This window comes from Chlorocebus sabaeus, chromosome 29 (assembly GCF_047675955.1).
Source record: "Chlorocebus sabaeus isolate Y175 chromosome 29, mChlSab1.0.hap1, whole genome shotgun sequence".
NCBI classification, from domain to species: domain Eukaryota; kingdom Metazoa; phylum Chordata; class Mammalia; order Primates; family Cercopithecidae; genus Chlorocebus; species Chlorocebus sabaeus.
In genome coordinates, this window is record NC_132932.1 from 5364115 (window position 1) to 5391870 (window position 27756).

Below are 27756 nucleotides of genomic sequence, written 5' to 3' on the forward strand. Positions count from 1 at the left end.
TTTAGAGCTATTCATAATGTCCCCTTATTATCTTTTTGATATCTGCAGGATCTGTAATGATGTTCTGTGTTTCCCTTCTGATGTTGGTGATTTTTGTCTTTTGGATTGTTTTTCCCCTAAAGGCAATGTTTCTCTTTGACTACTTTCAAGTTTTTATTTTGTTTTGTCTTTAGTTTTAATAAGCTTGACTATGATGCACTTGGAATGGATTTCTCTGGGTATGTCCTGTTTGTTTTCAACTTCTTGAATCTGAGCATTTATGTCCTCTGCCAGTTTGAGAAGTTTTCAACCATTGCCTCTTTGAGTTCTCCTTCAGTCTTGCCTTCTGTCTACTCTCCCGGGATTCTGATGACATGAATGTTAGATCTTCTGTTAAAATCCTCACATGTCCATGAGGCTCTGTTCATTTTTTCAGTCTATTTTCTTTTGTTTTGGCCTTTTTTCCAGAGTGGGTAATTCCTACTGTTCTGCCTTCCCCCTGATTCTTTCCCCTGTCCTCTCTTCTCCATTCTACAGTTGAACCCATTCACTGAGTTTTTTTTTTTTTTTTTTTTTTTTTTTTTAATTTCAGGTATTGTACTTTTAAGTTCTAAAATTTTCATTTGGCTCTCCTCATGTCTTTTATTTCTTTGCTGAAACTTTCTATTATTCCATTTGTTTCAAGTGTATTTATAATTGCCCACAGAAGCATTTTTATGATGACCGCCTTAAAATCCTTGTTAGATAATTTTAACGTTGGAGTCATCCTGCTCCTGGCCTCTCTTGGTCATCTTGTCTCAGTGAGTTTGCGATCTTTCTGGTTCTTGGTAATTATAAGTAATTTTTTTTATGGCCTGGATATTTGGGGCATTATGTTTTAAGACTCTGGATCTTACTTCAATCTTGTGTTTTGGCGGGCCTCCTCTGATGCCGCTCTGGTGGGTAAACAGGGATGCCCCCTCAATGCTGCCTGGTGGGGTGGAAATCTGATTTATAATACTTATAATCAGTGAAAACTGATTATAATACTTATAATCAGTTGACCACCAGTAAGCAGGGGCTCCTTGTTATTGCTGGGCAGAGTTGGGACTTGAGATTCTCCTCCAGGCCTGCTTCAATTCTACCCTAGTTAGATGGGGAACGCATGTCTCATTACTGCCAGGCTGGGTGGGGACAGAAGTCCAGGCTCCCCACATGCTGTCCACTGATGGTGATGGGGGGATGTTGTCACCACCTGGTGGGGATTAGCACCCTAGCTCCTCACAGCCTTCTCTGACACCCTGGGGTGGGGATGATTGAGGTGCCTGTTACAGCCTGGCAAGGGTGGAACTCTAAGCTCTCCACCTGGCCTTTGCTTGTGAGAGGTAGGGCCAGGCTGCAAGTATATTTCTGCAGTGTTTGGCCGAAGGGGGTTTGGTGATTGCCTATAAGTTTCCTGCCTGGCTTTGCTGTGCCTTTCCTGGTGCTTTGGTTAGAGAGAGCAGGCTTTCCTTGGATTTTTTTTTTTTTTCCTCTGTGCCAGTTTGTGTTTCTGGATTGCCAACTTCCTCAGTATCTGGTTTGGGACGTATGAGATAAAAATAAAACCCAAAAACGTACTACTGTGATTTCCTTGAGTACTGAGACCACCAGCTAGTCTGCCTTCTTTTCTCCACCTTTCAGAATCCTACGTTTGTTTCACATGTAACGTCTAGAGCTTTAGTGCACTTAGTGAGAAGAAGAGGGCAAAGTAAACAACCTCCATGTTCCCTCCATCTTCCCGGAAGCAGAAGTTCTGCACTTATCACATTAAGTTACACTGGAGTTCTTTCCAAAACAGCTGCTAGAGATTATTTTGTGCTTTTGGAGTGCTGTGCGCTGGACAGACTGACATTTCTGTAGCAGCCTTCTCCTGTGGATGGAACAGTTAGGCGGTTTTCAAGGTTGTGCTATCTTAAACACAACTTGAGTGAATATCCTTACACATATAACTTGGTAATTTTTTTTTTTTCAAGTAAATCTGTAGGGGTAAGTTCCTAGCAGTAGTTTTGCTGGGTCAAAGATGATGAAATTTGAAAATTTGATAAGCATTTTCAAATGGCCTTCCAAAGAGGCTGCGCACATTCCTAGTATATTCCTAGTAGCATTGAATAAAGGTGTGTAAGTTCCCATAGCCTTCCTTCTGATTTTTATCAGACTTTAAGGTGTCAATCTGATTAGCTTAAAAATGTTGTTTCATTTTTGTTTAATTTACCTTTCTATAAGCTTTAACAAAGTTGAATAACTTTACATATGTGTACCATCCATCTGAATATCGTTCAGGTGTGTGTGTGTGTCTATTTGCCTATTCATATCCTTAGTCATTTTCATTCCAGGTACTGTTCTCACCTACTCTTGGTATTGAGGTTGTGTTAGCTTCATCAAAGGAACAGGGGAGGGGAGTGCACCCTCTTTTTCTATTTTCTGGACAAGTGATTTTATTATTTGGTAGAACACACCAGTAAAACCATGTAGACCTAGAATTTGTTTCGTCAGAAGGTTTTACATGATTGATTTATTTCTTTCATGGTTGAAAGACTATTCATGCTTTTTGTTTCTTTTTAAAGTTAAATTTTTATTTTTATTTGTTCATTTCATCTAAATTTTTGAGTGTTTTAACATAAACTTGCTCATAATACATTGTTATTATGTTTTTAATGCTTGTATAAACTGTCGTGAAGGTCTCTTTTATATTCCTGATTTAACTATTTCTTCTTTTTCATCTTTTACTCTCACCAGAGATTTTCCATTTTATTAATCTCTTCAAAGAACCAATTTTTGATTTGGTGGTCATTTCTGCTTCTTTCTACTTTGCTTTCTATTTCAAAACTTTCAAATAATTTTTACAATTTCATGCCTTCTACTTTCTTTACCTTTATTTTGCTGCTTCCATGTCCTGTTGTCCTTTTGAAAATTATATTATTATTTCATATTGACTTATAAAAGCTCTTTGTCAATGAAGGATATTAGCCATATACCTTCTCCTTTTGCATCAATCCTTGACTCTTAATTATGGTATTTTTTGGAACTATAATTTTACATTTTTATGAAAACACAAATGTATCTATCCTTTTCCTCACTGTCTTCTTAAAGTCCAATCAGCTGGGATTTCATCAGTGCTGTATTCAGCGGAGAGGCAGCTTTCTAGGAACCTTTTCGATTTTGAGTTGCCACTGTCCATGATGCTACAGAGAAGGGACCCACACCCAGGACTCTATTTTCCTTTATTCAAATATTGGCCAGAGTGCCCTTTCCCAAATTATGATGCCGCTCTCTTTAACAGCTTTTCCAACCTCAGGATGAAATCACATCCCCCTTGGCTCTCGGGCCCCTCCGTGATCATCTTCCCCCATCAGCATCTCCTGCTGCTACCACATCCCTGAATCTGCACAGCTCTGAAATGAGCCACTATCTCTGGCTGCTTGGCCACTTGGCAGGGATGCCAGGCTGTGTTTGCTGCACAGCTCTTCCCTGCTTGAGGCTGCTGGTGTCCACCTGAAGAGCCCACAGCTCTGACCTGCTCATGTGCACAGCGCAGCTCTCCCTGTGCAGAAGAATGGCCCTTTGCTATGTCCACCATGAATTCCTAATCAGAGGGATTTCAAATGCCTTCCTTCTGCTTAACAATTCCCAAGCATGCTGTACTGCCCCTCTCCCAATCTCTCACACTTCTGAGAACAGGTTGGAGCTTTAGGAATGGAATGAATTCTAACTATCAATTAAATGGAGACATGTTAAACCTGCCCTAATCAAAGTAATGCAAATAAAACATCCTTAAGGTATTTTCATGATAATAGCCAATAAGTCTCCCACAAGGGCAAAAATCGTGGTAAGGGCCCACTCCAATTGTTGCTGGCAGGGTTAATCTGTAGAAGATTTTTGGAAAACAGCTTGGCATGTATTCCAGAATTTTAAAAGTCCTCATATCCACATTCTCAATCCTTGCACATCTATGCTAAGAAAATAACATTACAATAAGAAAAGAATTCGGCGAAAACATTCAATAGAGCATCACTTATATTAGTAAGAAATGAGAAGCAATCCACATATCCAACCAAGATAAATAGCCAGGTGAACACATTCCCTGTAGATGGAATGTCATATATCCATTGAAGGAGACGCCTATAAGGAATTTTTAATCATCTGGAAAATTATTAAAATAATATTATAAAAGTACAAGCAGCAGCTACATAACCATATATGCAATCTGGCGGCATCTATATTAGAAACAGCAACAGCAATGTATGCTCAGATCGGCAGGCTGGAAGAAAATACAGCAAAACCGTTAAGTGGGTTTTAGGGTGTATTAGAAATTTGGTTACTTTTTTGTCCCGTTTTTCCTACTTTTATATATTTTCTACATTTTACTTTTCCAGCATGTGCTACTTTTTATAATGACAAAAAGCGTAAAAGAATACAGTAGGTTAAGTCTCTGGGTGGCATTTTGTTCTTTACATTTAAGTGACCCCACCCCTGTCCCTCAAAGCCCTCCCACGAAAAGGTGGCAGGGGCCTGCTTAGGTGATAGCAGACTGAGAAGTCAATTGGAAAGGAAAGGCGCCCGCAAGTTTATATGCAAAATGAAGCATTTCCAGAACACAGTAAGAATGCTCATTACAGTTATGACAAGAACGAGAAAATCATCTGAGCAGTCACCTTCCTCCAGCCCAGGACTGCACTGGTGGCTGCAGGGGCAGGTACTCCCCCTACCTTTTCCAGCTGGGACGTGCACTGGTCGCAGGCCTCCTTGAGCAGGTCCCGGGCGCCGCGGCGGTCTCCCTGCCTGTACGCGGCACGAATGCCTTCAGTCCTGGGGGACTGCGCTGTAGGGTCACCGCCTGGCGTGGACGGTTTGCTGCCCATGTCCCCGGCACCTGCGTGGGAGGAAGCGCAAACACACAGCGTCACCGTCAACTGCCTGCGTGCTCTTGAGAATCATCGTAGAACACAGCAGAGGGATGCGCGGTCCATTGCATGATCGTGGGGGCTTCAGGAAGAGAAAGGCATGGCCCTGCAATGCTCTCTGCACTCGCCGCCCCGCGACCTGCAACCCTGCCTCAGAGCCCTCCCGGGGCTGGTGCGAAGCGGGCTGTCTGCGAAGGCACCGGGCAGCGAGCACAGCTAGGAGGATTCTGCAGTGAGACTGCCACCTGGAGCCCTTCCAGGGCACTGGGGACAGCTGCCTGCGGGGGAGCGGCCGGGCTGACCTCACCGACAGCAGCGGAGGAGCAGGGGCTTTGGCGAGAGAGCTGGAGGTCTCAGCCAAACTGTCCCGCGGCTGTGCCCACAGGGGATAGAGTATTTAGTGATGGAAGAAAGACAGGCCAACTCCTGGGGGTGTGGAGATCTGGACGCTTTCCCTGCCTGCCTAGAAAACCCCACGAAGGGCTTGGGATTTAGAATCAGCAGCCCTCACTCCAGACCTGCTCTTGCACAAACACGCTGCGTAACAATCTGGGACAACCCCCGAAACACTGGGCCTCGGTTCGCGCTGGTTCACCAGAGTACTGGGCTGCTCCAGGTCATCTGAGCACCTGGTGCCACTCGGGAGGACAGGCCAGCCTTGCGGGAGGCCACGATCCAGCGCCCGGGCCATTCAACAAAAGCGACAGTCATTTACTGAGCGGCCATGATGGGCCGAGCACTTGCTGGCTGCAGAAGGAGCAGAGGGAAAGGACGGCGGCCTTTTGCCCTCCCTGAGCTTCCACTCTAGAAGGGGTTCACAGTGAGGGTCTGTGGACCCCGAAAGGCTAACAGGCTTCAAAAGTTTCCTGAACATCCTAAAATTGTACACAAAACTGGATGTGTGTGTGTACGTTTTTCCGAGGACAAAATTCAAAACTTCTACCAGATTTCCAAAGAGGTTAGGGAACAACAGTAAAAAGCTTTCCCTCCATAGATACTACAGAAAAGATCGCAATGGATGAGGAGTTAAATTCTGATTGCGTGGAGTGACAGCAGAAATAGGGAAAGAATACTGTTGTGAAAGGTGATCATGCAAATTGGATTATTGTTTTTACACCCAACTAAAACAGAGCTGAGAAGCCAAGAAGAAAAAGCACTCTGGGCATGTAACATTACTCCAAAAATATAATTCTCTACAAGTCCGACTACTAAAAATGTCTACTACAACCAAAACCAGTTTTATCTAATAACTACTAAAACGACTCTAAAACTAGCTTTACCCACAACTGTCACTCACCCATCATAACTTGCCAACTCTCCAAAATCTTGCTAATACTAATAAATTTTCTTGTAAAACACCCCTAATATTTCTCCTTTTTATTACGAAACTGCCAACTTTCTCTTTATTCTTCAAACATACCAACTCTCTCTCTCTCTCTCTCTCTATATATATATATATGTATCACAAATTACAATTCTTATATTCCAATAAAACATTAGATTTTAAAATTCTTTTCAGGCTGGGCATGGTGGCTCACGCTTGTAATCCCAGTACTTTGGGAGTCTGAGGCAGGCAGATTACTTGAGGTCAAGAGTTCGAGACCAGCCTGGCCAACATGGTGAAACCCCGTCTCTATTAAAAACACAAAAATTAGCTGGGCATGGTGGCATGCACCTGTAATCTCAGCTACTTAGGTGGCTGAGGCACGAGGATCACTTGAACCCAGGAGCCTGAGGTTGCAGTGAGCTGAGATCACACCACTGCACTCCAGACTGGGTGACAGAGCAAAACTCTGTCTTAAAAAAAAAAAAAAATTCTCTTTTCATTTACAACAGCATGGATGGAACCAGAGGTCATTATCTTAAGTGTAATAAGCACAAAAAGACAAATATCGCATGTTCTCACTTATTTGTGGGAGCTAAAAATTTGATCACATGGAGGAAGAGAGTGGAAAAATGGGAAAAACAGATAACAGAGACTGGGAAGGGTGAGTGTGGGAGCAGGGAGGATGAACAAAAGTGGGTTAAAGGGTACAAGCATACAGTAAGAAGGAATAAATTCAATGTTTGATAGCAGAGTAGGGTGACTATAGTTAACAAAAATGTACTGTATTCAGGTGATAGATACCCTAAATGCCCTGACTGGATCACTATGCACTATATACACACAATAACAAAATGTCACTTACACCCCACAAATTTGTACAAATAAAAAATAAAAATAAAAATTTATCTGTATATTTTTATTTTGACTTCAACACAATCATTCTTGGCCAAGTTCACACAGCCAGTAGAGGCAAACTGGGACAGAAGTTTGGTCTCCCAGCTCTCAGGCTAAACCCACCCCATCTTTGTGCTGCCTCTCTGAAGGGAAGAATAAAACAGGCTTTGGATTGATTTTCTTCTTCTTTTTTCTTTTCTTTTCTTTTTTTTTTTTTTTTGAGACACAGTTTCATTCTGCCTCCCAGACTGGTGTGCAGTGGCATGATATCGGCTCACTGCAATCTCCACCTCCTGGGTTCAAGTGATTCTCACGTCTCAACCTCCTGAGTAGCTGGAATTACAGGTGCTGCACGCCACCAAGTCTGGCTAATTTTTGTATTTTTAGTAGAGACAGGGTTTCACCATGTTGGCCAGGCTAGTCTCAAACTCTCGACCTCAAGTGATCCACCCACCTCAACCTCGCAAAGTGCTGGGATTACAGGCGTGAGCCACTGTGCCTGGCCTTCTTTTTCTTTTTAAATGTAAATGCATAGCACGGTTGGCTCACAGACATACCCCTCACAAAAATGAATCACATAATCGCAACTAACATTTGAAAAATTGAAAAAGTAGTTTAGGATAGTATAAAATTACATTCTTAGAAAAAAAATGTAATGAAAGATTGGCAAGATCTGTATGCTGAAAACATAAAACATTGCTGAGAGAAATTGAACAAGACCTAAATAAGTGGGAAGACATCCATCTTCATGTATTAGAAGACTTAGTACTGTTAAGATGTCAGTTCTCTTTGATTTTATCTATAGATTCAATTTAATCCCAACTATGATTCCAATAGGGTCATTTTTTGGGGAAAGAAATTGACAATCTGATTCTTAAGTTTATATGGAAATTTGAAAGACCTAGAATAGCCAAAGCAATCTTGAAAATGAAGAAAGTTGGAGAATGTACACTACCTGATTTCAAGACTTTGGCAGGATGGAGTTGGAAGCCATTATCCTTCCAAAAAACAAACTACAAAGCTATAGTAATCAAGACAGTATGGTACTGGGTATAGACAAATGGCTCCAAGGGACAGAATAGAGGGTTGAAAAATAGACCTGTGCGTATATCCAATTGATTTTTGACAAGGGAGCCAAAGCAGTACAATGGGAAAAGCAAAGTCTTTTCAGTAAATAGCGCTGGAGCAAGTGGACACCCTCATTTAATAAAAAGCAGTGACCCCTACTTTTCACCATACACAAATATTATCTTGAGATGGCATACACATGTTCATTACAGCACTATTTACAATAGCAAAGTCATAGAATCAACCCAAATGCTCATCAGTGATAGACTGGACAAAGAAAATGTGGTGGCTGGGTGTGGTGACTCACGCCTATAATCCCAGCACTTTGGGAGGCCAAGGCAGTTGGATCACCTGAGGCCAGGAGTTCAAGACCAGCCAGGCGAACATGGTGAAACCCCGTCTCTACTAAAAATACAAAAAATTAGCCCGGCGTCGTGGTGGGCACCTGTAATCTCAGCTGTTACGAAGGCTGAGGCAGGAGAATTGCTTGAACCTGGGAGGCAGAGGTTGCAGTGAGCCGAGGTAGCACCACTGTGATCCAGCCTAGTCAACAAGAGCAAAACTCTGTCTCAAAAAAAAAAAAGAAAGAAAGAAAAAGAAAATGTGGTACATATACACCATAGGATACTATGCAGTCATAAAAAGGAATAAGATTATCTCTTTGCGGGGACATGGATGAAGTTGGAAGCAGGAACAGAAAACCACATACCACATGTTCTCACTTATAAGTGGGAGCTGATTGATGAGAACACATGGACACATGAGGGGAACAACACACACTGGACACCTGTGGTGAGGGAGGGTGGGGAAAGAGCATAAGGAAGAATGGCTAATGGATGCTGGGCTTAATACCTGGGTGATGGGATGATCTGTTCAGTAAATCCCCATGGCACATGTTTACCTATACAACAAACCAGCACATCCTGCTCATGTACCTCTGAACTTGAAAAAAAGTTTTAAAAAAAGAAAAAATAATTGAGATAAATCATGGACCTAAACATAAAGGCTAAAACTATGAAGCTTCTAGGAAATCATATGGGAGACTATCTTCATGACTTGAGAGTAAGCAAAGGTTTCTTACATGGCACACAGAAAACAATTACCAGGAAAGGAAAAATTGCTAAATTAGGCTTCATCAAAATTTAAAACTTCTGCTCCTCAAAAGATACCATTTAAAGTTAAATAGGCAAATTGTAGACCACAATAACATATTTTCAAAACATATCTGAAAATGAATGGTATCTACAATATAAAAACTCACATAACTCCATAATAAAAAGACAAACAATCCAGTTGAAAATGAGCAGGCTGGGCATGGTGGCTCACACCAAAGTAATCCCAGCATTTTGGAAGGTCAAGGTGGTGGATCCTTTGAGCCTAGGAGTTTGAGACCAGCGTGGGAAACATACAGACCCTGTCTCTAACAAAAAATTTTAAAAATTAGCTGGGCATGGTGGTGCACACCTGTAGTCCCAGTTACTCAGGAAGCTGAGAGGTGGGAGGATGGCTTGAGCCCAGGAGGTCAAGGCTTCAATGAGCTGTGATTGCACCACTGCACTCCACTGGCCTCGGTGACAGAGCAAGACCCTGCCTCAAAAAAAAAAACAAAACAGAAGGAAGGAAGGAAGGAAGGAGCAAAGGAAGGGAAGGGAGAAAGAAAGAAAGAGAGAAAGAGAGAACGAAAGAGAGAGGGTAAAGATTTGAACAGCAAAAAATATTCAAAAAGCTCAATGTCATTGGTCATCAGGGATATGCAAATTAAAACCACGATGAGATACCACTATGCTCTCACCAGAATAGCTAAAATTGTAAGACAAACACTACTTGATGAGGAAATGGAGCAACCAGAATGTTCATACCTTATTGGTTAGAGTGCAAAATGGTCCAATCACTTTGGAAACAGGTCTGGTGGTTTCTTATAAAACTAAATGTATACCTACCCTGTGACACAAAATTCTATTCTTATCTACCCAAGATAAATATGTCAAAAAAGGTATCCAAGAATGTTCATAGCAGCCTTATTCATATTTCCAAACTGTAAATAGCCCAAGTATCCATCCACAGGAGAATGAATAAACAAACTGTGGTACGGTAACTACTCAACAATAAAAAGGAAGGACCGATTGATCTGTGAAAAGACTGATAGCAATCTCAAAAAAGATGCTGCGTGAAAGAAACTTTGTACAAAAATGATTCCATTTATATGCTGTTCTAAGGTACAGCGAATAAAAAGTCAGAAGAGTGGATCGTGGGCACAGGGTAGACAGTGAGTTTTACCGTGGATGGGGCATAAGGACATTAGTTTGGTGGTTCTATATCTCACTGGAGTTTTCATTACACAGTTGCTGTATTTGTCAAAACTTATCAAGCAGTCCATTTAAGATATGTATATCTTACTTTATATGTATTTTACCTAAAAAAACTACTGAATCTTAGTCCATACTATGCATGCTACAGTATTTAAGAGTGAAGTGTACTGATGTTTGCAATATGCTTTGAAATGCATTAAAAATGAGTGAACAGTTGGATAGAAAGGTAAGAGAGAAATTTTGGAAGTGTTAATGGTGCGACCTGAGTGGTAGGCATATGACTATAGATGGTTCAATTCTTTCAACTTTAGTGTATGTTTGAAATTTTTCATAACAAAATGTTGGGAGAAAAGGTGAGTCCTAATGTCTATACTCTAAATGCAAGGTTTGCCATATGACACAAGGTATAAGCTCTTGCCACCAAAGCTGAAAAATTCTGCTCTGTAGAAAGGCAAAGGCAAGTCGCTTACAGAGCAAAGGCCCTAATACCAATCCAGGGTCTTTACAACTCACGCTAAGCCATGACTTGCTCCATTTCAAAGGCAATCATTCTGAAAATCCAAGTAAATGGATGACCATCACACACAATCTGTATCATTCCCGAGATGCCAACACAGAATTGCTGTGTCTAAGTGGAGATTATTGTGTCTTGGCTGTGTGCTTTTGAAAAGAGGAATCGGGAAAAGGCTTGGTGTGTAAGCGGTTATACATGTGAATAAGGCAGCTTCACTTCCCAACACACATTAAGAGTCACCATTAATTATTTACAGGCAGAGCCCCTGAGATATCTGAGAGCAGGCCAGAGGGAGAAAGGCCATTAGCAGGGCCCAGAAGGAGTAGAATCAACTGCAGTCATCCCTCAGATGGGAGCACTTAATTATGTCATTGCTTGTCTTTCAGAATTAAACAAATACCCGCTTATCCAGTAAAAGACATGTACAGGCATGTGTATGTGTGAATGCACAAGCAGGTACGAAGTAGCCTCTTCTGTCCATGTTAGGAACATACATACAAACAGCTAAACCTTTAAGCCCAAGTTAAGGGACATTGTGAAGGTGGAACTTTTAACGGACATTGTGAAGGTGGAACTTGGGGCGTATGTATGCCATAAGGTGCCTGTGAGATTACAGGGTGATTTAACTTGATTTTTCAATCATGCCTTGTGTGTGGAGTAAACGATGTAATAAGAATCTGGAACCTGCTCAGTTCTCTTTACATTATTAAAATGTTGTGGTGTTTATCTGTTTTGACTCTGACTTTCTTAAGTTGCAGGGGTGACACCATATCCACTCTCACTGACCCTGTGGGCTGAGGGTCTGGTCCAACCAATCAAGTTGTTGGAAGGACATTAGGAAAAGATACGAGTTAATACATATGCATTTTATTTTAATCTGCCAATCTCATTTAATTTTGTGAAATTATACAGAGAATGGTTAACATTTATTTAAATAGAAAGAAAAAGGACCAAAATGCTTTGACCATAATGAGTATTATGCATGGGCCACGGAGGAATTCATGACAGAACTAGAAAAGATTTTTCTTCTTTATTTCCCAAGACCTGAATAATGGGAATATATGACCGCTTCATTCAAAACTTTAAAGAAACTACAAAAGTAATAAAAGAACATATTCTCACTGAAAAAAATTAAATAGTTCAGATATAAATATAAAGGCAAAAGCCCCTCCTCACCGTCACAGAAAACAATAACCAGGAAAGGAAAAATTGCTAAATTAGGCTTCATCAAAATTTAGAACTTCTGCACCTTTTCCTAGAGATAATATTTATTTAGTCATTTTTTTCTCCAAAATACTATTGTTTTGTATTTGAGAACTGGCAACTTTTGATTTAAACTTAAAATGTAGGAAATGCATTTATATCATTTGAGATTATTCAGTTACTTGTGCTTATTCATCAACTATTGTCCATAATTATATTCTTTTATACAGGAAAATATCTCAGTTCTAAATATTTTCTTCATAAAGATTTCAAATTCATATTAGAAAATAAAATGGGGCAAACATTCTATTTCAGTAACACATTAATGTCCCAAGAAAGTAGCTAGAGCAAGTAGGCAAATAATAGTAGAACATTGCTATAATGCACTTTCACATTTTAGAAAATCCTTTTTGTTCTCTAAATTATAATTTATGTCATTACTTTCATATACAGTGATGATAATTTCCAAATTTCTAGGCATCTAACTTGCCTTTGATACAAGGCTAATACATTCCACTTAAGTATTTAATGAAGTAAAGGAGGAGAAGGATAAATGAATAGCACCAGGGAAATTTGTTTTTTCAGGTTTGGTTGGTGTTACTAGTTTGATTTTTAAAGGCAGTGGTTAGAAGTAGGAACTGGTAAGGGAAGACGAAATTATAAATGCAGTGAATAGCTAGGGTTATGGAATCAGCACATATGGTGCCATTCAAGATGACAAGAAGCATTTACAATGAGCTCTCAGCTTGTAAGTGAACATATTTCTGGTTGCTGGTAAGTGATAGTCTTCACTGTGCACTGGCATTTCAATGCGCTGGCCACGGACGGTAAGTTAAAGTTTCTATGTAAAGAAGCATTTGGTTAGAAAAAACATAAAATGTTTAAAAACCTGTAGGACCTGAAAACCATTTAGTTCTTGATAATTGCTTTCAATTTAATATACTATTTTTAAATAAATACCTTCAGTGACACTGTGTGTTTCACAGTCAGCCTTTCAAGGAGAAATGATTTTAGCTGCCAATAATTCAGTCTTTAAACATCATTTCCATAATTCATGTTTCAGAAAAAACAAATTATTTTAATTACAAAATCTAACAGAAATTATTTTTCTTTTTCAGTATTCTGAAAGAATAATAAAACAGAATTCCGTGAATATGACAGAGTAACGCTGGCCGTGAAAACCGTGTCCCTGATGGCCGGCAGCTCACTGTTCTGGAGGTACACCTCGAAAGAGACTGCCCCCGTCTGTCCATCCCTGGTTCTGTCTGTCCTTATGTTCCAAGGAGACAGTCTTACCTTTTGTTCCAGAACAATAATTGTTAAGCCATCTCTCCTGTCCCAATAATTGGAATAAAATTCTCTCTCTGCTGTCTTTTTTCCTACAAATCTAGGACAATAGAGACAATGAAATGAAAAAAAAATGGCTTTAACTCTGTAAGTTCTAAATGTTGGCCGTGTGTGTTTGTGTGTGTGTGTGTGTGTGTGTGTGTGTGTGTGTGTGTATTTCTCTCCTGTCCGCCAAGGAAAACACTTAGAATAAAAGGCAAATGCTTTCAGTCCATTCAAAGTGTGTGACATCCTCTGTTAATCTTAGAAAAGACACTGCCATTTTATTTGCACATCCATGACATTTTTTATTGCATTTGCCTCCGTCAGTAGAGCAGCAAAAAGTGAAAATGATCTACCAGCCCACAGCTCACTGCAGAACAAACAAAACAAAGCTTAGGATGCTACTGACCTGGTCATAGTTGTTTAACGACCTTCTTGTGCCACTGAGTCCCCATGTGGCCAAAGCACCAGGGAAAGAGGGCTGGCCTTCCTGGGAGGTGACATCCTCCTGGCACTTTGGGGGCTCGCCCTCTGTTGCCCTAGCTTTGCCAGCCTTCCGCTGGAAGGATGCTTCTTTCTTTGCCAGATATCACTCTAGTATTTTAGCGTCAGCAGCCGTTTACATCTCTGGGTCACATTACGGTGAAATCCAACCCTTGAGGTCTTTAGGAAAGATGTGGAGGTTGGGGGTGTGCAGAGGAGGGAGGGTCACCCAGCCCCAGGGTGATCCGCAGTGGTAATTCCTCTCCAGATGGCGGGTGCTCAGGGCCATTGTACCCATCACCCAGGCCCTCCACCTGCATCAGACAGGAAAGCAAAAGCCAGGGCCGGGCTCTGCAGGCTCTCACTAACAACTCTGGCTCACAGGCCAGCATTTCTCATTGCAGAAATGCTTCATGACATAGATTACTCTTTTGTGGATATCCTCACCAAATCACTAGGAATTTTTGTTAACAAAAGGGAGATGGATGGTTTTACATACAGACAGGTTGGTCCCATGGGGGAAAATTGCATGGAAAAGTGCTATTTGCTTTAGTAATAAAAATATAATTAATCACAGATGCTATGTTGTGTCCACCCGACACAGTAAAACATTGACAGGCTTATAACATTCCTTGCTGGTGTGAATGTGGGGAAACGGGTGCATCCTCTTGTCCATTTGCCATCGTAGGAGGCCTTGCCAACCGGATGGTCATTTCAGAAAGCAAGGGGATAGTATTACATAACAAAAGAGGGAGGTCAGCCTGTTCTCCCACGATTTTCTCTTCTAGGCATTTCCCTGCAAAAATGACATGGCACACACTAAAAGACCACTCCTGAGCCAGGACTTCAGCAGGGGTCCGTGCCATAACCAAGGTAAGAGCAGCTCTCCAGACAATGGGCCCAAGCCAAGAATTAGGGTGTGGTGTAGAGCAGGGTGGTGCCCAAGGGCCAGCACAGGCCTGGGGACTGAACTGACATCACTTAACTGAACGTTCATAGCAGCACTAGGAAGGAGGTGACTCTGCTGCCATTTTACAGAGGAACAAAGCAAAGACAGTGACAGGTTCACAAAACAACAGTGCTGGCAATGAGCAGCTGGAGTGGAAGCAGTGAGTCCTAACCTTGGGGCCCACAGAGTCGCTGCTACTCGGCTTTCTAAGTTAGTACCTGCTGGTACTTCAGAATACGGGGCTCGGATGCAGCCATTAGAACCTATGACAATGAAGACTAGGGAGAAGTGTGAAAAAATGCTTACCAGATATCAAGCTAAAAGTAGAACATAGGATAGAGGCCGTGACAAATCACAGGAAAAACACAGAACACAGATGGACACCATTTAAAAATATGCAAAATGGGCTGGGCATGGTGGCTTATGCCTGTAATCCCAGCACTTTGGGAGGCTGAGGCGGGCAGATTACCTGAGGTCGGGAGTTCGAGACCAGCCTGGCCAACATGGGGAAACCCTGTCTCTACTGAAAAATACAAAATTAGCCAGATGTGGTGGTGCTTGCCTGTAATCCCAGTTACTCGGGAGGCTGAGGCAGGAGAATTGCTTGAACCTGGGAGGTAGAGGTTGCAGTGAGCCAAGATCGTGCCATTGCACCCCAGCCTGGGCAATAAGAGCGAAACTCTTGTCTCAAAAAACAAAAAACAAAACAAACAAACAAACAAACAATATATATATAAATATATATACAGTAAAATGAAATAATTTATTCTAAGTTCTCCAATTATTTGTGATTAATATTCTTTGAAAAAAGGTTCCTAATGAGTCTATGAGTATAGATAATACATAGAGTCTATTATTTTTGTTTGTAAAACCTGAACCTGACACTCTTTTCTCCTCCCTCTCCCTGTCTCTGTTTAGAAAGAAGATCTGAAGCACACACAAAAATTACAGCAGCTGTCCCCTTCAGCAGATGAAATGACTGGAGTTTTAAAATTTTATTTATTTATTTATTTATTTATTTATTTATTTAAGACAAGGTCTCACCCTGTCACCCAGGCTGGAGTGCAGTGGTGTGATCTCGGCTCACTGCAACCTCTGCCTCCCAGGTTCAATAAATTCTTGTGCTTCAGCCTCCCAAGTAACTGGGATTACAGGTGTCCCCCACCACACCCAGCTGATTTTTGTATTTTTAATAGAGACAGGGTTTCACCACATTGGCCAGGCTGGTCTCAAACTCCTGACCTCAAGTGATCCACCCACCTTGGCCTCCCAAAGTGCTGGGATTACAGGCATGAACCACCATGCCCAGCCTGGAGTTTTAAAAATATTTCTATTTTTCTGTGTTTTTCACTATCTTTTTTTTTTTTTTTTTTTTTTTGGCACTGAACTTGTATTGCTGTTGAAGTTAAGAAAAAGAAATATTAAAAGATGAAGCATGTACAGCGAAATGTTAACTATGTTTCACCCTGCCTTAGTGAACCCGTTCTTCAGTGGTATTATTTATACTGAAGCAACTCTTTGCTCTCAATCTACCAAATCTTGACTTAGTTGCTCTAGAAAAAAGAATGGAGAGTAAGAAAGTCTCATTGAATAATAATTGGCACAGGTGTCCCCAGATGTTAAAAGATAAAATAAAATGGTTTATAATAATATTTCATGTATTGATCATTGGTGCCATTTATTGAGTCCTGCCGGATGCTGTAGAAAGTGTCCTGCGTGCATTTGACTTCCTCCGAACACCCATACAAGGTTGGGCTTCTCATCATCACTCACCACAAGGTAACCAGTGCCCTGGGTGGTTAGAGAAACTGCCCCCACACAGCTCCCAACAGCAGAGCTGAGATGTGGACCCCCAGCAACTGCCACCAAAGCTCAACCTCTGCTTCCTAGCCTGTGTGTTCCCAACTGCTTTTTTTTTTTTTTTTTTTTTTTTTTAACGGAGTCTTGTTCTGTTGTCAGGCTGGAGTGCAGTGGTGCAATCTCGGCTTACTGCAACCTCCACCTCCCAGATTCAAGGGATTCTCCTGCCTCAGCCTCGCGAGTAGCTGGGAGTACAGGCATACACCACCAGCCCAGCTAATTTTTGTATTTTTAGTAGAGATGGGGTTTCACCATGTTGGCCAGTATGGTCTCCATCTCTTGACCTCATGATCTGCCCACCTCGACCTCCCAAAGTGCTGGGATTACAGGTGTAAGCCACCACACCCAGCCCCCAACTGCTATGGTTTTAATGGCCCCTCCAAAATTCATGTTGAAACTTAATCCCCATTGTAATGGTATTAGGAGTTGAGGCCTTTGGGATATAATCAAGATTAGATAAGGTCATCAGGGTGGGGACCCTGTAATGAGACTGGTGGCTTTATAAGAATAGGAAGACAGACCTGAGCCAGCACACTCAGGCCCCTTGCCATGTGATGCCTGACGTCACCTCAGGACTCTACGGTGAGTCCTCACCAGCAAGAAGCCCTCACCAGATGCAGCCCCTCACCCATAGACTTCCCAGCCTCCAGAACTGTAAGAAACAAATTCATTTTCTTTATAAATTACCCAGTCTCTAGCATCCAGTTATAGCCACAGAAAACAAACTAAGACAACAGCCGAACATGAGACCCTTATTCAGCACTTAACATGCATGGCAGAAACGTGGAAACTAAAACATGAGATGACCCTGTCTCATTAGATGGAAAAAACAGAGAGGAAATGGAAACCAATCCCTCCATGAATTTTCTGCTGCAGAAGAAGAGAAACACAGGAATACAAAGCTCTGAAGACGAATTCTTTCCTAGATTTTGTTCCTCTTCCAAAAATTCATTTATTTATTGCTCATTCGTTCTACAAATATTTAGTACCTCCTATGTGCTGAGCTAGACCCTGGGGACACAGCTTGCTGAGACACACAGGAAGAGCTCAAGTGCGCTGCTATAGTATTTCCAGAGTTTACTTTCAAACATCCGCAGCAGAAACCATGCCCTTTACCCAAAAGGGGATGCTTGAGGGACTCGGGAGAGCCAACAGACAAAAACCGACCTGATAAAAAAAGAAGAACCATCTTTCTGGAAAACTAAAAATCACTCAGTAATACTATAGAAAATGGTACAATTTAAAGATAAACACACACACACACACACACACACACTCTCACACACACAGAGTCAGTCCTAGTCCGATTTTGGGGAAGATGATTGTGATTATAAATACTGGAGGATCAGGACACCCTTTGACATTGCCATGTGCTTCTGGGAAACTGATTCCAAAAGAATAGTTCTACACATTTAAAAAGCACTATGCCAAAAAAAAAAAAAAAAAAAAAAAAAAAAGATGCTGATTGCAGCACTGTTTTTAGTATAGCAAAGAATGGTGATTATGACAATTATAACATGCACAGACACTAGAACTACACAAACAGGAAAACTGACAAGAAGGAAGCCCCCAAAATGATAACATCGGTTTTTCTTAACATGGTGGAATTCAAGGTGAACTTGTCGAAACTCTTTTCTCTATTTTCCAGTTATTTCTCTATTACTACTATAACAAGAACATTGTTATATTAAAAAACAATGCTTTTCAGGTTAACAAAGTATATTTCCTAACTGAATTTAACTTCCTCCTAACAAGAATGGGTGGAAAGAAAGGAAGAAAATGTCTCAATCTGGAAGGAACATTTAGGATGAGGCACCGAAAATTTTCCAATCATGTCATCTACTGAGAACTGTGTAAAAACATGCAGTTACAGAAAGAACTGTACTCTGTACGTTGGAAGACTTGGTTTCAAGTCCCAGTTGTGCTATTTGACGTAGCATGGTGTTTGACAAGTATTTAAGATGTCTGAATATTATCGTCTTCTTGTAAAAGAAAATGGCACATACAAAAGATATTGCACAATGCATAGAAATAAAAAAATACATACACAAATAGAAGCGGCAAGTACACAAATGGGGTGATTTCCAGGAGGCCTGGCCCCTTCCTCCCTACTCCAGGTGCCCATGAGGCTGCCAGACTGCACTCTCATTTCCTCTATGGACCAAGGTTCCCTTAGCTTTTGTTCCTGTGTCTGCCTTATCTGGAAGCAGCCCTTACATCTTCCATGCTTCTCAAACCACAGGGGTACACCCCAGAAAGGACTTGAGAATTTCCCACCAGGCTGCCTCTCCTTTCTCTGCCTGCACGTGGTCTGACCTGGGTCCTGGACTGTCCTCCGCAGAGTAGGTCTGCCAGCCTCCTGCTCTGCCCAGTGCTGCCCTCGGTCTGGGTTCTGCTTACTCACTGCCAGGGGTACCTACCTAGGCTGTGTCAATGAAAGCCTCTCCACTTCAATTTGTTGACCGTCCAGAGCTCTCTGCATATTAATAAGGGGGTCGTCTATGATTTTGCCCGTCTACAGTTATGGCATGGCCACAGAGGCACAGAATTCTCCCAGTAAAAGAGGAGGAGAATGATGCCTTCAGGCACTTCTACATTTTCCTTTCCAAAAATGATTTTCTTTTGGCCCCTCAGCCCCACATCCCCCTCAAACCCTGCCCTAAAGTCTGGTCACTTTAGCACAACAGTAGTAGGGTTCATATCAGGTCAAAATGTAAACTCTTTCAAGATAATATTTGGGGGCTTTCCAAGTCATAAAAGCATCTGAGACCTTAGTCATACACACTGCCCAGAAATACATGACCCTAAAACGTTGGCAGCGAAGGAAGTGCCAGAGCACAGAGAGCCCGGGAGAGAAACGGAGAAGTGTGACCGCCATGCTGACCCCGCCCTGCTTGCTGGGCCCACCTCCAGGCCCCGGCTCATTTCCGTCCTCTCCACTGCCTCTTCTCCTTTGCTGCAGAAGTGGAGAGGATGGTGGCACCTGCTTCAGAGGGGTTATTGTGAGGATCAAGTGGATGAAAACACGAGGAGTGCTTAGAACACTGCCTGACCTGAGAGGCTCTAGATAAATGCTAGCTACTATTATTGTTACTTGAAGTTAAGTTAGAAATTTGGCCCCTGTCTCAAAACTGTGAAGTCTGGGATTTCTATCTTATTCCTTAGCTATCTGAGATGAATCATGCGTATTCAAATGAACAAGTTAGCGGGCATTGGAATCTTATTTACTTAGCTATGTGTCAAATGTTAGTGAGGCCAAAAAGTGGAAGACAAAAGCCTTGCTTTAGCACCCTTGCTGGGCTCGCTGGGGAGGAGAGGTACAGACGTACCCAAAACACCTGAACATCAACTCCAGACACGACAGTATATGCCAGTGGACACAGCCAGATCCCTGCATGCTGCCCAGCATACAGCTGAAGCTCAGTAAATATTCAGTATACATGTTCGTGCCAAAATGAAAGGCCCCAGTTGTTTACTCCAATAATTCCCTTATTTAAAAATGCTGCTTAATACACGACAGAAAAACAACAAATTAAAAAGGAAGATACGAAGAGAGAAAGAACAAAACAAAAGAACTACAGAACAGGCTGGGTGAGGGGGTTCATATCTGTAATCCCAGATCTTTGGGAGGCTGAGGCGGGCAGATCGCTTGAGGTCAGGAGTTTGAGACCAGCCTGGCCAACATGGTGAAACCCTGTTGAAACCCACACAAAAATTAGCCGGGAGTGGTGGTGCATGCTTGTAATCCCAGCTACTCGGGAGGCTCAGGCAGGAGAATCACTTGAACCCAGGAGGTGGAGGTTGCAGTGAGCAGAGATCACGCCACTCTACTCCAGCCTGGGCAACGGAGTAAGAATCCGTCTCAACAACAACAACAACAACAACAATAACAACAACAACAGCAGCAACAACAACAACAACCACAACCAACTACAGAACAATCAGAAAAGAATTAACAAATTGGCAAAAGTGTATCCTTACTTATCAGTAACTGCTTTAAATATAAATGGATTGAATTTTCCAATCAAAAGACACAGTAGCTGAATAGATTTTAAAAATCCAAGAACCAACAACATGCTACCTATAAGAGATTCACTTTTGCTTTAAAGGTACACATAGACGGAAAGTGAAGGAATAAAAAAAGATACTTCATGCAAATGGTAACCAAAAGAGCTAAAGAATGACTATACTTATACCAGACTAAATAGACTTTCAGTCAAAATCTGTCAGAAGTGACAAAGAAGGTCACTATATAATGATAAAGGGGTCAATTCATTAAAAGAGTGTACTAATTTTAAGTATGTATGTACCTAACATTGGAGCACATAAATATGTAAAGCAAATATTAACAGAACTGAAGGGAGAAATATATAGCAATATGATAATAGTAGGGGACTGCAAAACCCCACTTTCAATAATAGACAGATCATCCAGACAGAAAATTCTTAAGAGTGAATTTGAATAGCACTATAGACCAAATAGACCTAACAGACTTATGCAGAACAATGCCTTCAACAGCAAGAGAATATAATTTTTTCTCAAGCACATGTGGAACATTCCCCAAGAAATGTCATATATTGGGCCATAAAACACGTCTTAACATATTTAAGATGATGGAAATAGTATCAAGTTTCTTTTCTGATCATAATGGTGTAAAACTAGAAATCAACAACAAGAAGAAAATTGAAAAATCCACACATATGTGGAATTAAACCACATACTCCTGAACAACCAATGGGTCATAGAAGAAATCAAAAAGGAAATCAGAAAGTATCTTGAGGCAAGTGGAAAAGGAAACACAACATACCAAAATTTATGGATACAGCAAAAGCAGTTCTAAGATGAAAGCTGATAGCCAGAAATGCCTACATTAAGCAAAAAGAAATATCTCAATTAGACAAACTAACTTTACACTATAAGGAACTAGAAAAAGAGCAAACTAAGCCCAAAGGTAGAAGAAAGAAAATAAATATTAGAACAGAAATAAACGAAATAGAGACTAAGTAGGTAATAGAAAAGATCAGGCTGGTCACGGCGGCTCACACCTGCAATCCCAGCACTTTGGGAGGCTGAGGTGGGTGGATCACGAGGTCAGGAGGTCAGCACCAGCCTGGTCAAGATCGTGAAACCCCGTCTCTACTAAAAATACAAAAATTAGCCAGGCTTTTTTGTATTACAGGGATTACAGGTGGGCGCCTGTAATCCCAGCTACTCAGGAGGCTGAGGCAGAGAATTGCTTGAACCCGGGAGGTGGAGGTTGCAGTGAGCTGAGATTGTGCCACTGCGCTCCAGCCTGGGGGTGACAGAGCGAGACTCTGTCTCAAACAAAAGCAAAAAGAAAAAAAAAAAAGAAAAGTGAAAGAGTTAAAAAAAAAAAATTTGACAAATCATTAGCTAGACTAAGAAAAAAAAGAAAGAGAACTCAAGCAAATAAAATTATAAATGAAAGAGGTAGCATTACAATTGATATAATAGAACTATAAAGTATTATGAGACTACTATAGCAATTATACACTAACAAATTAGATAACCTAGAAGAAATGAATAAATTCCTAGAAACATACTACCTATCAAAAATAAGTCATACAGAAATAGAAAATCTGAACAGGCCAATAATTAGTAAGGAGACTGAGGAAGTAATCAAAAACCTAAAAATAAAAAGCCCAGAACCAGATAGATGGCTTCACAGGTGAATTCTACCAAACGTTTAAAGAAGAATAAATGCCAGTCCTTCCTAAACTCTTCCAAATATTGAAGAGAATAAAGACTTTCAAACTTGTTTTACAAGACTAGCAATACCTCCTACCACAGCCAGATAAAAATACCATAAGAAAAGAAAATTACAGACCAATATCCCTGCTGAACTTAGGTGCAAAAATCCTCAGGAGAATACTGGCAAACTGATTTCAACAGCACATTAAAAGGATCATACACTGTTACTAAGTTCAGTTTATCCCTGGGAAGCAAAGATGGTTCAGTATATGCAAATCAACAGACATGATACACCACATTAGCAGAATAAATGATAAAAATCATATAACGAACTCAATAAATGCAGAAAAAGCATAGACAAAATTCAACATCCTTTCAAAATAAAAATTCTCAACAAGTTAGGTATAGAAGGAATGTACTTTAACATCATAAAAACCATATATCACAAGCCTACAGCTATGATCATACTTAATGGTGAAAACCTGAAAGCATTTTCTCCAAGATCAGGAACAAGACAAGCATGCCTGCTCTTGCCACTTCTACTGGAACTCCTAGCCAGATAAATTAGGCAAGAAAAAGAAATAAAAGGCATCCAAATAAGAAAAGAAGTCAAATGGTCTGTGTTTGCAGATGACATGATCTTATATGCAGAAAACCTAAAGATTCCACCAGAAAACGAGTAGAACTAATAAATAAATTCAGTAAAGTTGCAGGACACAAAATCAGCATACAAAACATCAATTGTAGTTCTATGCACCAACAATAAGCTTTTAGAAAAAGAAATGAAGAAAACAATCCCATTTACAATAGCTACAGAAAATACTTAGGAGCAAATTTAACCAAGGAGCAGAAAGATCTATATGCTAAAAACTATAAGACATTGATGAAAGAAATTGAAAAAGACACAAATAAATGGGAAGATATCCCATCTCCATGGATTGGAAGCATTAATACTGTTAAAATGTCCATATTACCCAAAGTGATCCACAGACTCAATGCAATTTCTATCAAAATTCCAATGGCATTTTTCACAAAAATAGAAAAAAAATCCTACAATTTATATGGAACCACAGAAGACCCCCAATAAGCCCAAGCAATCTTGAGAAAGAACACAGCTAGAAGCATCACGCTTCCTGATTTCAAACTATATTACAAATTATAATCAAAACAGTATGGTTCTAATTTTATGCATTGGTCTATGTGTAAAAAGAGACATAGGCCAATGAAACAGAATGGAGAGTCCAGAAATAGATTTATGAATATACAAAAAACTAATCTTTGAGAATGGTACTTAAAATACACAATGGAGAAATAATGGTCTTTTCCATAAATAGTGTTGAAAAAAACTGGACATCTACATGCAAGATAATGAAATTGGACCCATATCTTATACCATGCACAGAAATTAACTAGAAATAAATTAAAGACTTAAAACATAAGAAATGATAAAACTCCTAGGAGAAAACATATGAAAAATTCTCCTTGACATTAATTAGTCTTGGCAATGATTTTTCTGATATGACACTGAAAGTACAGGCAACCGAAGTGCAAATAAACAAGTGGGATTACATCAAACTAAAACCACAGCGAAGGAAACAATCAACAAAATGAAAAGGCAACCTATGGAATGAGAGAAAATATTTGCAAACCATATATCTGATAAGGGGTTAATATTCAAAACATGTAAATAACCCATATGACTTAATAGCAAAAAAGCTAAATAACTTGATTTTTAAAATGGGCAAAGGACCTGAATAAACATTATTCCGAAGAAGACATACAAATAACCAAAGGTACAGGAAAAGGTTGTCGGCATCTCTGATCATCAGGGAAATGCAAATTAAAAACATAGATTAGGCTGGGTGCAGTGGCTCACGCCTGTAATCTTAGCACTTTGGGAGGCTGGGGCGGGCAGATCACGAGCTCAGGAGTTCGAGACCAGCCTGGCCAATATGGTGAAACCCTATCTCTACTAAAAATACAAAAAATTACCTGGGTGTGGTGATACGTGCCTGTTGACCCAGGTACTGGGGAGGCTGAGGCAGAAAATTGCTTGAACCTGGGAGGCGGAGGTTGCAGTGAGCCGAGATTGCACCACTGCACTCCAGCCTGGAGGACAGAGGGAGACTGTGTCTCAAACAACAACAACAACAACAGCAACAAAACAAACAAACAAAAAAACCCATGTGTTATTACTCACACCTGTTAGGGTGACTATTATAAAAAAGACAAGGATAACACATGTTGACGAGGAGAAGGGGCCACTCATACACTGTTGATGGGAATATAAGGTAGCAGCCATTATGGGAAAAAGTACGAAGGCTCCTCAAAAAATTAAAAATAGAACTACCATATGATCCAGAAATCCCATTACTGGGTATTTACCCACAGGAAAGGAAATCAGTATCTTGAAGAGATATCTGTAATCCCATATTAACTGTATGTAGCATTATTCACAATAGCCAAGATATGGAAACAACCTGTGTCCTTTGACAGATGAATGGACACAGAAAATGTGGCTTATATACATATATATATATATACACACACAAAAAAATGGAATACTATTCATCATTTAAAAGGAAGTAAATCCTGTCATTTGCAACGTGGGTGAACCTGGAGAACATTATGCTAAGTGATTAATAAGCCAGACACAGAAGACAAATACTCTATGATCTCACTTATATGTGGAATCTTAAAAAGTTCAAATTAAAGAAGCCGAGAGTGAACGGTGGTTGCCAAGAGCTGGGGCATAGGAGAAATAGGGAGGTGTTGGTCAAAGGGTACAAACTTTTAGTCATAAGATGAGTAAGTTCTGGGGACCTAATGTACAGCCTCTTGACTATGTAGTTAACAATACTGAATTGTACACTTGAAATTTACTAGAAGAGTAGATCTTACGTGTTGTTAATACACACAGGCACACAAAGGTAATAATGTGAAGTGGTAGATGTGTTCATTAAGCTGATTACGTTAATCATTTTGTAACATTTATGTATATCAAATCATCACATGGTATACATTAAATAGATATAATTTTTATTCATCAATTATACCTCAATAAAGCTGTAAAATAAGTAAATTAAAATTCTGCTTAATGAGATTAGCCAACATTCAAATGAGTGGCCTTGGAGTTAATTTTGGCTAATAGATTTTGTTAAAAGATCTTGCTTAAAAGCATAAGGAATGCCCAATAATATTCCCAAGTAAGATGTAAGCTTTATGATGCAGACTTAAAACCTGGAGGCAGCTAATTGTCTGGTTAATCACCATAAAAATCATTGATGGGAATGATTACTGTGATAAAACATGGATGTCACTGAAAGTCTGACAAGCAATTTGATAGCATTTCCAGGGAAAGGTATGCTAGAATTGAATGCTGTCTCCATCAGAGGAAAGAGTGGGCCAGGGCAGGAGTCAGGTCCTGTGAGAAGGGCCCCACAAAGAATAGTGTGCTAATCAATGGTGTTTGTACAACTAGATAGCCACATAGAAAAATGTATGATCAGATCCATTCCTCCCGTGAAACACTAAGATAATTCCAAATGAATTAGAGATATAATGTAAAAAAATAAAATGATGTAAGCATTAAAAGAAAACACAGGCAAATTTCTTTTTAGCCTGGGCATGTATAACCCCTTTAACTGTGGCTCACAACCCAGAAGTAATAAAAGATGGATACATCAGCCACATTTAAAAGATAACAGCTTTATTGAGAGATAATTCATATATCATAAAATTCACCATTTAAAAGTGTTCAATTCAGTGGGTTTGAATATATTCACAGAGTTGTGTAACTATCACCACTTTCTGATTTTAAAACATTTGTACCACCCTGGAAAGTTTGCCTCTTCTGAACATGTCACATACGTGGAATAATACAATATGGTTTTTGTGACTTAGTTCTTTAACTCAGCATGTTTTCAAGATTTATTCATGTTGTAGCATATTATAGTACTTACTCTTAATAATACTACTATTTAATTATGATTATGATTATTATTTTTTGAGACAAAGTTTCACTCTTGTTGCCCAAGCAGGAGTGCAAAGGTGCGATCTCAGCTCACTGCAACCTCCACTTCCTGGGTTCAAGCCATTCTCCTGTGTCAGACTCCCAAGTAGCTGGGATTACAGACGCATGCCACCACACCTGGTTAATATTTGTATTTTTAGTGGAAACGGAATTTCATCATGTTGGCCAGGCTGGTCTCAAATTCCTGACCTCAGATGATCCACCCTTCTCGGCTGCTCAAAGTGCTGAGATTACAGGTATGAGCCACTGTGCCTGACCTTATTATTTAATTGTTAAATATTAATTCATACTTGCTAGTAATGCTATTATTTCCTTGCTATTGCTGCATAATATTCCACTGCATGAATAGACCACATTTGTTGATTTATTAATCAGCTGGTGGGTGCTTGGGATTTTTCACTTTTTGGTTATTAGGAATAATGCTACTGTGATCATTTATGTGCAAGTTTTTCTGTGAATATCTGCCCTCAGTTCTCTTGTGTACGTACTTAGGAGTAGAATTACTGGGTCATATGGTAATTGCATGTGTAAAATGTTGAGAAACTGCCAAACCATTTTCCAAACTGCCTGCAGCATGTTCCAGTCCCACCTTCAAAGAATGAGGGCTCCAATTTCTCCATATCCTTACTACCACTTGCCATTTTCCGTCTGTCTTTCTGTTATCCGTTCTGTTGGGTGTGAAGTGGTATCTAATTGTGGTTTTGCTTTGCATTTCCATAATGATTAATGAAGTTGAGCATCTTTTCATGTGTTGATTGGCCATTTTCACATCTTCTTTGGATAAATGTCTATTTAGACCCTTTGCTCTTTTTTTGAGATGGAGTCTCGCTCTGTCGCCCAGGCTGGAGTGCAGTGGCACGATCTTGGCTCACTGCAACCTCCGTCTCCCAGGTTCACGCCATTCTCCTGCCTCAACCTCCAACTAACTGCGACTACAGGCGCCCGCCACCACGCCTGTCTGATTTTTTGTATTTTTAGTAGAGGCGGGATTTCACCGTGTTAGCCAGGATGATCTCGATCTTCTGAACTCGTGATCCACCTGCCTTGGCCTCCCAAAGTGCTGGGATTACAGGCGTGAACCACCGCGCCTGGTATGCTCTTTTTTAAATTGTTTTTTTTTGTTGTTGTTGCTGAATTGCGAGAGTTCTTTATATAATCAGATACAAGTCCTTTA

General features: G+C 40.4%; 1 protein-coding gene across 3 annotated transcripts in view; it reads right to left on the reverse strand.

Annotated features, from left to right (window-relative positions):
- The window catches only part of LRRK1 (leucine rich repeat kinase 1), a 147287-nt gene that overhangs the window by 87010 nt on the left and 32521 nt on the right, over positions 1 to 27756 (reverse strand). For all 3 annotated transcript variants that reach the window (XM_007990575.3, XM_007990576.3, XM_073012965.1), the window contains one exon: positions 4707 to 4870. In XM_007990575.3, coding sequence (XP_007988766.1) covers positions 4707 to 4870 — 164 coding nt within the window. The remainder of the gene's footprint in view (positions 1 to 4706; positions 4871 to 27756) is intronic.